General features: G+C 37.9%; 2 protein-coding genes across 6 annotated transcripts in view; one reads left to right on the top strand and one right to left on the bottom strand.

Moving 5' to 3' along the window:
- Nucleotides 1-275: 275 nt before the first annotated feature.
- Nucleotides 276-788, top strand: LOC119083937 (dual specificity protein kinase CLK2-like). The gene has a single exon (XM_037193751.1). It carries the CDS (start codon nt 276-278, stop codon nt 786-788), a length of 513 nt encoding a protein of 170 aa, XP_037049646.1.
- Nucleotides 789-3,667: 2,879 nt separating this feature from the next.
- LOC119083873 (phospholipid phosphatase homolog 1.2 homolog) overlaps nt 3,668-12,497 on the bottom strand; it is a 43,168-nt gene continuing 34,338 nt past the window's right edge. For 4 of the 5 annotated variants that reach the window (XM_037193682.1, XM_037193683.1, XM_037193684.1 and 1 more), the window contains 5 exons: nt 6,119-6,414; nt 5,979-6,052; nt 5,794-5,919; nt 5,562-5,736; nt 3,668-4,927 (listed from right to left, as the gene is read on the bottom strand). In XM_037193682.1, the coding sequence (XP_037049577.1) occupies nt 4,772-4,927; nt 5,562-5,736; nt 5,794-5,919; nt 5,979-6,052; nt 6,119-6,414 (827 nt within the window). In that variant the 3' untranslated portion in view covers nt 3,668-4,771. Of the gene's footprint in view, nt 4,928-5,561; nt 5,737-5,793; nt 5,920-5,978; nt 6,053-6,118; nt 6,415-7,886; nt 8,080-12,497 lie in introns of those variants that run through there. The other variant, XM_037193686.1, reaches the window with a different exon arrangement.

Here is a 12,497-nt window from a genome sequence, read left to right as displayed (position 1 = left end):
ACGACACCAGCCTATGTGCCAAAATGCGAGATGCATTTTTATGGCACGGACACTACTGCATTACATTCGACATACTTGGATCCGATGTCTACCATTTCCTCGAACTCAACGAATTCGTACCGTTCCCGATGGATCAAGTGCGGCACATGGCCTACCAGCTGTGCCATGCAGTGAACTTTTTACATCAACAAGGGATCATACACACCGACCTGAAGACGGACAATATTCTGTTTGTGGATTCGAGCTACACGAAGGAGTATCATCCGGAGAAGAAAATGAATATTCGGTCGGTTAACCGAACGGACATTCGTTTGATCGATTTGGGCTGTGCTGAAGATGACGAATTACCTCAGTCATACACCATCAGTAATCGGTGTTATCGTGCACCTGAAGTCGTGCTGAAAAATAATTGGAGCCATCCAGTCGATGTGTGGTCGATCGGTTGCATTCTTTACGAATTACACACCGGAAACCTGCTATTCAATACAGACGATGACGATTTGGAACATTTGGCGATAATGGAAAGAATTCTGGGTGAATTTCCTGTAGCCGGCGAGCATAAGTACTTTCCGAATGGTAAGTTAAACTTCGATTGGACTCAGCGACCGTTAGAGGTACATTGTCATCAACCGTTGCGGACTTCAATAAAGTCGGAAATCGATGACGACTTAATTGACTTGATGGAGAAAATGTTGGCTTACGAACCGGCGAAGAGAATTACATTGAAGGAGGCATTGACGCATCCATTCTTTGACAAATTGCCAGCGTCTCAACGACTAACGGTTTAATCAAATTTTTGTAAAACAATATTTCTGTCTTGAATGTATAAACGAACGCAGGGAGGATTTGTAAATAAAATTTGTGAATTGTAAACTGATTGTGTTCTTCATTGTCACGCTTTATGCCAATAATAAAGAAATTTTATGTTCTCAACACTCGATACCACAAAATTTTCTGAGAAATATTGGAGTCTCGACCCAAAGCTGATGGCTCAATTTACTTATTTGCTGAATAACTGAATAACTGATAAACCGTAGCTCATTTCAGTTCAAAAAAAAAACTGATGGTGCCTATGGAGCTACCACTTGTTATAACTCACCAAAAATTCGGAAAATGCTCAGAAAAAAATATCAGTTTTTGGGAATTTCTGAATTTTTCTCCGAATTTTCAGAAAAAAAAACTCCAAAAAATAAACCGTGGCTAATTGCCTCCTTCGATTAAGTAAAGAGTTTTTCGACCGATTTTTTTATTTTCAAATAATTCGGTTTGTGTCATAGCTAAATTCAATCATTAAAATCTGTCCAACTGACTTTTCCCTCGACTATTCCAACGAGACCGGATCATTCCAATCCTTTACACATACTATTTTATATGGGTTTGTACAGTCTCTACCAGAGATGGGAAATTACCGGTAATTTATTTATTGTCGGTAATATTACGTAACATTGGGTAATATTACCGAAATCTTAAATTACCAATATTACCGATGTTTCGGTAATATTACGTAATTTACCAATACAAAATTGTAACAATTCGATATTTTACTATCAGACTCATGCGAAAGTTGAATATTATTCAGCAATATGTCCTTTGCGAAAATTATCCTTTATACGGTGGAAACTCAACTTTCGCATGTGTCACACGGTAAACCAGTACCTTCGATACTGCTACATAATTGATTGCTTATGAAAAAACTTTGTGATACTCGGAAACTCACTCGTGTGTTTTTGAGCAACTTGTTTGATTGACTCTACATTTGACAAAAAGACAGTAACCGGAGCTTGTTGCTGGAAAACACCTTTATCACATAAAAGAATTACTTTCTCAGCATGGAATGTAAACTACTATTACATGCGTCACTTTGAGCTTTGTTGAGTAAAGTATAGTTTGACTGAACAAGAATGTGGAATCTTACTTCTTGCGTAGATGTTTCCAAATGTTTGTTTCGACTATTCAGATAACCAAACTCGTATTCGGCTAGTTGAAGAAGGGGTACACGAGTCGAAAGACTTGGAAGCACTTGTGTTACGTTATCACGCTAGATTGTATGTCGCTACCACAATATTCAACGATGGCAGTGCCGGAAACTCGGTCTTTTAGGATACGAAATTTGAAATGAAATTTCATTTGCTAACAAATTTCAGTTTTCGATCTAAGCCCGTGTCCTTATGAAGTGACAGAAGACCGAGTTGCCGACGGCGTCATTCAATGACAACTCTGAGAGAAATCGTAAAAATCCACGCTCTTTTAATTATCAATTTCGGTTGAAGCTCATTCAAATGTGTATACTACTCGACTGTTTTTGAACAAGTTGTTTAACTAGGCTGAACTAGGCCTAACTAAAACAAAATTATACGATAAAATACACTTGAATTTGCTAAAAACGAGTAATTTTTGTTGAAAATGATTAAAATTTACAATATGTTTTCTGATTTTTGGTAATATTACGTAATATTACCGATGCTTTAAATTACCAATATTACCGAGCTTCGGGTAATATTACGTAATTTTACGTAATATTACCGGGTAATATTACGGGCCCATCTCTGGTCTCTACTCAGCTCAACGATAAATTTGCTTAATGAAATTTGAAGCAGCCAGATCCAACGCAATTCTTTGGCGACTCACAAAAAGTTCGGAACCCAAGTGTGGCGTCCCATTTCGTTTTAACGTAGCGTCCGCTAACGGTTTCTATAGAATTGTATGAATTTGGTGAATACGATAGCATGAGTAGTAATCAACATCAAGTCAAACAAGACACACTTTGCGGAGAAACAATGAGCAAGTCAATTTTTCGATGAAAATTGCAAAACATTAAAGCGGTCTTTTGAACATTACATAGCGTCCGATCAACAAGTCTTGTATTAAAGAGGTGTGTGCACGAATGGTTTATTATGAACCATGTAACAATTCTATTTAACGTGTTTCTGCTGTAGTACCTCAAGTTGCGAGCCAAACGACAAACGAAAGTGCATATGCCAAACGACAAACGAAAGTGCATATAATTAACCGTCCACAACAGGTACAACTTTTAATGCAAAGGGACCAAATTACGAGACAAAATTTTTGTTATTTTGTCCCGTGGCATGAAATAGTTATTTACATGCTACATGCGTCGAAAACCATACTTTTCATGTTTCAAGCACTACTTTCGATGTCCTCAGCATGTACAATCCATTACATAACTCGGGATACAAATGAAAAGTCTTGCTTTTCTGTGTTTATTGACCTCGGCTTCGCCTCGAATCAACAAAATTCACACAAAAACTCTACTTTTCATCTTTTTGACTATGATCACTTTTGCTTGAAGTGCGTTGATTGAATTGAAGTTTTTTGTTTCGTGGAGAAAACCGGTAAGCCAAAATACTTTTCCGTACGGCGTGAATGACCTTATTTTCTCCACTCAAATGTGGTGACAAGATGACGTTTTGTTGACAGATCAGGTGATAAAATTATTGCTTTCTCATTGGGTGAACAAAAGTTTTTCTCTTTGCAACTTTGTTTTGATTATACACGCCACGCACAGATTACAAATTATGAGCTCACCTCGGGAAGAAATAGGAAATTCCAACTTTCGTCGATAAACAGTTTTTAGTCCAGCTGATCCGCAATCGCTCCTTGAATCCATTTCACATCCAGATCGTTTGTCAAATGAAACCACAAAGGAGGCTTCGACTCAAACGAATGCCGATTCGTAAATTTATTTTCGATAATTTAAAATCTTACAATAAAAGAGTAACCGTTTCATCATTGAAACCAAGTACAGCCCAACCGTACACACTCAGTACATGGAAATTAATTCACAAACACACAGACACAATTGAATACTAAAATAGTTATTGCTATCGAATGCAAGTCATATCCAAATTGTTCGACATCACTTAAGAGCGATCATTCGTTGAGCTTGGACGCAAAAGTGTCATTCAACACAAGTTTAAAAGATTTCGAAATCCATTTCAGTTTGACTATGGATCGTTATAAAGTATCGATTTCCAGTCAAATTCCGAAAATCTTAGAAAAAATTTCAGGTTTTTCGTAGTCTTAGCCATCTTTTCAGAATTTTTTCCGAATTATTCGGAGTTTCCTCCGAATTATTCGGAGTGTCTTCTGAATTTTTCAAGATTTTCAAAAAAAATCCCAAAAATAAACCGTGGCCTCCTCCGCTTAAGTAAACCGTTTTTCGACCGAATTTTTTTAATTTTCAAATATTTCGGTTTGTGTCTTAGCTAAATTCACTCATTGCTCTTAAAATCTGTCGAACTAACTACTCCAACGAAACTGGATCATTCCAATCCGTTACACACATTTTGTGTGAACTTTATATGGATTGTCCAGTCTCTATACAGTTCAACGATAAAATTTAATTGAGTTTACAGCTACCAGGTAAAATAAATACTAAAATTATTAAAATGCTAAATCCCAACATAGAAATACCATCAGAGCTATAAGCAGAGAAATGCTACAAGTGGTCAGCAATGCATGAGATCAAACGCGTGAATGACATCTGGGTTCTCTCACTAATTGAGAGAATTGACACAATTCGCTGTTCTCTTTTCTCCCATCATACGTACTGTACATGTTCTATCGCTTGCAGTGCTGGGAACCTAGCATTTCTCTGAGTTATAAATAAATTAAATCTTAATCGCACATTCACTGTCTCTCACACTCACCCATCCACACAAAAATCTACATTCTCTCTCTCTCTCTCTCTCTCTCCCATTCATTTTGACTAAATAAGTAGAAAAGTTCAAATACTTAAATAACTCAGGAATCAGGTTACGACTACATGATTCATTGTAACTTCATCCTTGACACTGTTATCCGACAGCAATCGCCGTACGCTTGTGTGCCGTGCGTCACCATTACCGTTAAGAATAACTTCCTGAGCGCGTGATTTTCGCTTGAAGTCTCTACACAGGAAAATGCACTGAAATTGGGAGAGGAAAAAATTACGATTAAAGCGGGAATGACCGGCATGGACGAGCACCAGATATGGAATGAAAGCTAAACGTGGAAAGCGAAGCGAAATATTTATCTGACGAAACTCAGAGTCAAAGAAAGCTTGGGACAAAAGTTCAGTTGAAACCTAAGTTTTGTAGTGCTGCCAGCACAAGTCTCAGCACCAGCACAAGTCTCAGCACCAGCCCATGAACTAGTAGTCGGAGACCTAATTGTTATTTCATTCATAAAAGAGTTTATCAATGAAAGCACCAACCGGTATATGTCCGGAGACTGGTGCACCCACCCCATTTAGTCAAAGTTCGGTTCTGGTTTTTAGATGAGTTTCAAGTCCGAAAGTGGAAGTGATATTTGGCAAGGAGTAGAAATAGAACAACAAAACCAGATGTGCATGCTGTGCTGTTAAGGAGCTTTCGAGAGCTTTAAGCTTCCTTTGTATTCAAGTGAAATCTTTCACTTTTTCATTGGAATACCAAAGAAGCTTAAAGCTTCGAAATCTCTCCAAAGCTCATAAGCAATGCGATACGGTGTTTCGGCTTTGAAATATTGTGATTCAGATATCGGAAGGCGAGATGACTTGAACCGCACTGCACCAGACTTACCGTCATTACAGCGAAAAAAACTCCCAATGCTGATCCGGCCAACACATCCCACCAATGATGTCGATGATCTGTTATACGCGACACGGAGCACACGCACGCCCAGAACAAAAGCAACACTTGCAGCAACAGCAACAGAAATTGGCTGCGAATGCGTGGCATTCGTCTCTGTAGATACCTGCAATGTGAACGGGTGTTAACGGGTTTCTATAGATGAGAAAGTCGGTTGCGTTACCATATCATGAAAATTGCTTCGAAGAAACTGATTGACGAATGGCCGGATGGAAATGACTTGGAACTGTCTCTGACGAAAAATTGCTTGTCGACTGTGTTGGTGCAGGTGTATTCGGTGATGAACTCACTGAAATGAAGGAACAGTTACATCTTGCATCAGAGCAAACGTGCCCCAATCAAACAAACCTTCCCGAGCAATTAAAAAACGCATCCGGCTGACATGTATCCAAGAAATGTGGTCTCAGCTCACCCACCAACACCTAGAGCAAACAATACCTCGCATCACTTCCATTGCTCTCAAATTTGTCCCATTTTCTTTCGCTTACCTTCAATCCGTCAATGATGATGAAATGGATCACCATGCCGATGCTGTACTGCTTGAACCAGAAGAGCGCTTCGGTCAGCGTTCGTTTCAAGCGCGTACACTTTATCGATTCTGGTTTGTAGAAAATCGCCTCGTTCAGCCATATGAGGAAGAATGGCACGAAAATACTGCTTATGATGACAGCCGTTGATATTGTGTCACCGGTGAATTTGAATGCAATGGATCGATCGTCACAGTAGAATCCTCGCTGCACGTGGGGAAATATTCCAACTTCGATGAGTATCAGCCACAATGCAACTGCAAGGCAACAGAGATGGTTCGATTAGTGTAACTGAATATTTAGTTTGTAATGTTGTCCGGACAACTTAATCTGGTAATGCAGGGAGTCACTGGGAGGGCTTGGTGAGGGTTGGTGGTTTTTTCATTGGTTTGCAGGAAATCGTCTGTTCAATCGCTCAATCACTTCAAAATACTTAGCAATATTCAACTCGCTCTCTCTTTCTCTTAGTTCCACAACATTCATATGTAAGGCTTCGATTAGGTTCTGGTAGACCTGATTTATTACTTGAACCTGATCTTTACCTGAACCTGACCTTTACTTTAACCTGATCTTTATCTGAACCTGATCTTTACCTAAGCCTGACCTTTACCTAAGCCTGACCTTTACCTGAAACTGATCTTTACCTGAAACTGATCTTTATCTGAAACTGATATTTACCTGAAACTGATCTTTACCTTAACCAAAACTTTACCTGAGCCTAAACTTTACCTGAACCAAAACTTTACCTAAGCATGCCCTTTACTTGAACCTGATCTTTACCTAAGCCTGAACCTTACCTGAAAGTGATCTTTATCTGAAACTGATCTTTACCTTAACCAAAACTTTACCTGAGCCTAAACTTTACCTGAACCAAAACTTTACCTAAGCCTGCCCTTTACTTGAACCTGATCTTTACCTAAGCCTGAACCTTACCTGAAACTGATCTTTATCTGAAACTGATCTTTACCTTAACCAAAACTTTACCTGGGCCTAAACTTTACCTAAGCCTGACCTTTACTTGAACCTGATCTTTACCTACACCTGAATCTACGATTATAGGTTCAGTTTGAACCTGACCTCATTTGGATCAGGTTTTCTTACGTCTGGTTCAGGTCACGGCAGGTTCATGTCAACCTGAAAATTTGCTAACCTGAACCTCACCTGAATTTGTGGTTCAGGTTAATTGAGGTTCAACTTAAACCTGATCTGATTTTAATCAAGATTTCTCATAGCAGGTTCAGGGCAGGTCAAAACTGACCTGTTCCGGGCACTACATACATATGATTCCCGTAATACTGGGATTTACTGCTTACGAGCGCACGAGTCGGGTGACACAACGGGCACAATGTACACAGAATGTTTGTGTGTAACATACGGCTGTTTGTCAAATGCAGTCGGTTCTCTTACATATACTGCAGCTACAAACGCCATCCATATGAGCCAAAGCCCTATAAATCCAAAATAGTCCCATCGTAACAACTGCCTTCATATACCCTGAAGAATGTGCGGAAAATGTTTGTTTTTGATATCCGAGAGATGTACGAGGGTAAGAGAACCAACTGCATCCGAGAAACACCCTAGAGTAACATGTTGTAGCCAAAACATGATTTTCTTGCCAATTATTTTGAGGTGAGTGTATGATTTACTCAAGTTATTGCAGGCGAACAAACGTGAACTCCTTACAGCATGACGAACCGTATTAAAAGGAAAAATCTGAACTTTGACTCACATCCATAGAATTTGAGCTTTACAAACTTTGACCGACGTAATTTCCTAATCATTTTCGATTTATTTACGAGCCATTGCAATCAGCATCACACAGTTTAACTGACTCATTTTTCGCACCCGCACAATATATCAGTTAATGAGTTAAAAGTGATGACTGGATAATCGAACCAGAAAACTGTTATCACCGCAAATCAATTTTTCATGATTGACACAGCCGGCAGTACTCTGATGCGGAAATATTTTATCACAGCGAGTACTGTGAACATGAACGAAAATAGAAAATCGGAGAACGTTACTCCGTCACCATTTAGTCAAACTGAAATTAGCTTCATTCTATCACACAAGAAACATGTTCTGAAACCGGTCTGATGATCACTGAATGACAAAAAATTAAAATTCAAATTTTTTGCTAAATCTTATAATCATTTATAATGTAACGATATACAGCTGATGGTATTGGGTATAAAGCGAAGCGTTTACGTCATTATTATAGTTGAGTGAAATCATTAATTTGATACTCACGTTTTCAATCATTTGCCAATCGCATTTTCCGAATTAATTCCTTTTCGATAGAACGGTTTCCTAAGGTATCATGCTTAAGGTACCACCCACCTTTCACCCATTTTCTCAACTACTTCTGACAGGTAAAATATGAAACTAAATTCGACAATTCTTAGCCCACCCCACTACGATTTTTATCGACGATGGTTTCTAACTCTTTGTGCAGTAATCGTGTAACTAACATTACGTGTCGTCTTGTCCCGAGATTTGTTACTGAAACGTGACTTGCAGCTTAAGGTCGTCAAAAGGTCATGTTCATGATAAAATGAAAGTTAAGGCGGAATAGCTTTAGGCCAGATAGAGAAGTACACTGTGCTATGTGAAGTTTGATGTTCGACCCGAAGGTGAGAATTATTACTATTACACGCACCCGCACGTAAAAGCCCTAAGTGTCAAAGGAAGACAGAAGTAGAAGATTACGTTCTTCATTGCCTGCGAGACCTGTAGGCACCATGTAAAGTTCCGAACAAGGACGTAAGTTAGTTTACTCACTAAGCTCCCTGAAAATGAGTTATCACAACGCAGCGCAGGCGAGAAAATAGTCATTTTCTCACCTCAGCTGAAACTTCAGATGTCTTTGTTGTGAAAAATGTTGTGTTAACATCGGGAAAAAGTAGATAATTTCATTTTATCGGATGACTCGCTATACACTCTGGCCACAAACAACACCATCGAAATGAAATTTCCAAATTTTTTCCCAATGGTAACAGATAACTATTTAACAATTAGGTCAATGAAATAATGACTCATTTTACGGTGGTGGAGTGAGTAAAATACTTCTCTTATGTGCGATGTGATTGACCTTATTTCTTTCACTTGACGATTCGTCTGATGACATATTGGAGGAAAAAATGGATATTTTCTCCCCTATTGGTGTGAAAGGGGCGAAAATAGTCATTTTATCTCCCGAACTGTCACTTTTGTTTTTGCTTTGAGAATTTTTGTGTAACAAATTGATGATTTTGTTTTATCAAAAATAACGGTTAATCAAATCTCACACCTATAAAAAACGTAGTGTTCACCTCTGGAATAAAATACGAAATTCCACCTCCGTACAGTTAGAGGCAATGAATTTTCAGCATTAATTTCGTTCAGCTGTTTTTCAGCTGATCCACACAAACCATCAAAACTGTTTATACGTCTTTATAGGGGTTTACCACTACCACGCACGTACGTGTAGCAGGTTCAACCGTATGAACAAGGAAAACCAGTTTTGATTGTATGTGTGGATCAGCTGAAAAACAGCTGAAGAAAATTAATGCTGAAAATTCACTGCCTCTGACTGTACCTTTTCTGGTCTCAAAACTTTGCTTTTGTTGAAATTTCCTATTTTCTTCCCTCGCTGAACGAACACCTATTTTATACCAGAAAATTGTAAAAAAAGTCGTAAAAAATGTTTCCATGCTTTTTTCGCTGGCCTTACAACTAAATAAAATCTGTGTTCCCAAACAACCCGAACTAATATGATTGGATTTGATGATAATAGGCACTTGTCTCAGTGTATTAGTTATGAACCGACACTTGTCGATAGCAAAAATGAACACATACAAAGCCAGGTCAGCTGTTCAAACCTCTGTAAAATTGATAAGTGAACACATGGCCGCATGTAGGTATCTACTAAGAAAAAGTGGGCACATAAAATGATAATTGTCGCTATAAAATCATTCGAACATATCATAGACTTGATGAACGATTGTCGTTTGAATGGTAATACTGGTGAAACAATTTTTTTTTGCAAAAATACTGTACTGTCGATGCTTGTAGACGTTTGCTATGAGTTTAAAGATTAATTGGTTAATTTACGTTAAATTCGGAATTCGAAATGGAAATTAGTTTTGATTAGAAGAATTTTCATGAGAGATCACAATTTTCGCTTCATTACGTTTGCAGTGCGATAATGTGACATACGATTTTATCTGCTTAAAGATGTGCTTAATATCGCTAATCGCTAATGATTACAGAACGGTTAAGAAGCAGTACAAATCAGTGAATAGATGAAGCGAACGAGATCTTGTCGGGGGTTTTCTATGTTGATAGTTTGATAGTTGTCCTAGTCCGAAGTTAATTGTGGGTACAGAGATGAACCTTGTTTTCATTTACTGAGTACTGTCATTTGTGCGTAATAGTTATTTATGCAATTCAGTGTTGATATTTGTGACTTACGCCGCCTGTGTGTAATGTCATATGAACGTACTTTATCGCACTAGTCCGATAAAGAATTTGCAAGTAGTTTTATCGCACTTATTACTGACGTTACACGATGATTGGATTCGGTAATTATTCGATTTTGTTCATTGAATAAGACGCAACGTGAGGTAAAGTTAACTTCACAGCACGGGTCGGAAACTTTACACCTGAAGTTTTTGAATGAAATACCTTATCGCCCAAAACCACTTGCAGTGGAGGTGTGACGCAAGTCCTGTTATCCACTTACAAAAGAACTGATATCGGTGTAGGTGACGCTTACACGCAAAAAGATATGCAGCTGATGAGCAAAGTACGCGAAAGTTTTATCAACAAAAATCTTACCAGAAAAATTTTAGGAAGAAAATTATAACAAAAAAAGTTTGCGTCAAAAAGTGGCAGATGATTAGGCTTTCTTCCGTTTGAATTCCATTCTTTAAAGGAATATATTTCACAATTATAAAAATTTTCCTTCCTCAACATCTGCCACTTGTGACGCAAACTTTTTTATTATCATTTTCTCCCTAAAATTTTTCTGGTACAGTGAACGACATCTCAAATGTCTCACTGTCATTTTTTTCAGAGAATGTCATTGTGAATTTGCAATGACACAATAAAATTCTCAGAAAAATTTGACAGTGAGACATTTGAGATGTCGTTCACTGTAAGATTTTTGTTGATAAAACTTTCGCGTACTTTGCTCATCAGCTGCCATTTGTTACGCATATCTTTTTGCGTGTAGAATCTGTAAGCGTCACCTACACCGATATCAGTTCTTTTGTAAGTGGATAACAGGACTTGCGTCACACCTCCACTGCAAGTGCGGTTTTGGGCGATATCAGCTCCTTTGTAAGTTGTGATTTTTTAGAATTGGGTCGAAGATAATAGACAATTATACTATGCAGTTTGAACGAAAATATTCTTCTTAGAAAACTGTATAACTTTCTCTTTGATCTCAACCTTCCAGCTTTCATTTGACGAAAATCGAAAATTTTACGGAATTCTAAAATTTGATGAAAATCGAAAAGTCTAAAATCGAAAAATTCACGAATATCGAAAATTTGACCAAAATCGAAAATTTGAGGCACTTAAAACGCTCATAGCTCCCAAATAAGCGACTTTTTAAGAAAACCATGAAACACGTGTCGACTAGAATGTAAAACTCTATAACTTTGTCTTTTACACGAAGTTTCCACCTGCCGTATTTTCCGAGTTATGGCTGACATAGCTCGCACTTAAAACGCCCATATCTCCAAAATAAGCGACTTTTTAGGGAAACCATGAAACACGCATCGACTAGAATCTAAAACTCTATAACTTTGTCTTTTACACAAAGTTTCCACCTGCCGTATTTTCCGAGTTATGGATGACATAGTTCGCACTTAAAACGCTCATAGCTCCCAAATAGAAGACTTTTTAGGAAAACCATGAAACACGCATCGACTAGAATCTAAAACTCTATAACTTTGTCTTTTACACGAACTTTCTATCCGCAGTATTTTCCGAGTTATGGCTGACATAGCTCGCACTTAAAACGCTCATAGCTCCCAAATAGACGACTTTTTAGGAAAACCATGAAACACGTGTCGAATGAAATCTGAAACTCTATAAATTTGTCTTTTAAACGAACTTTCTATCTGCCATATTTTCCGAGTTATAGGTTCCATAGCTCAATAGCTTAACACGCTCATAACTCCGAAATTATAAGCTTTTTTAAAAATTCCTTCAAATTAGTTTCTTAGAATTACGTCCTTAACATACCCTGATAATTTCAGCCAAATCCTTCACTAACGTAGGGCCATGATAACTTGGCAATGATATAAATGATGGAAATGGTATTTCTTGTGTGTTTACCGTCAAATTTCTC

Source organism: Bradysia coprophila, unplaced genomic scaffold, assembly GCF_014529535.1.
Source record: "Bradysia coprophila strain Holo2 unplaced genomic scaffold, BU_Bcop_v1 contig_70, whole genome shotgun sequence".
Taxonomy (NCBI): Eukaryota; Metazoa; Arthropoda; class Insecta; order Diptera; family Sciaridae; genus Bradysia; species Bradysia coprophila.
This window is presented reverse-complemented; position numbering and strand designations above follow the sequence as displayed.

What these genes read in the sequence shown, in the direction of transcription:
- LOC119083937 (XM_037193751.1), top strand. Translation starts at nt 276, where the DNA reads ATGAATATTCGGTCGGTTAACCGAACGGACATTCGTTTGATCGATTTG.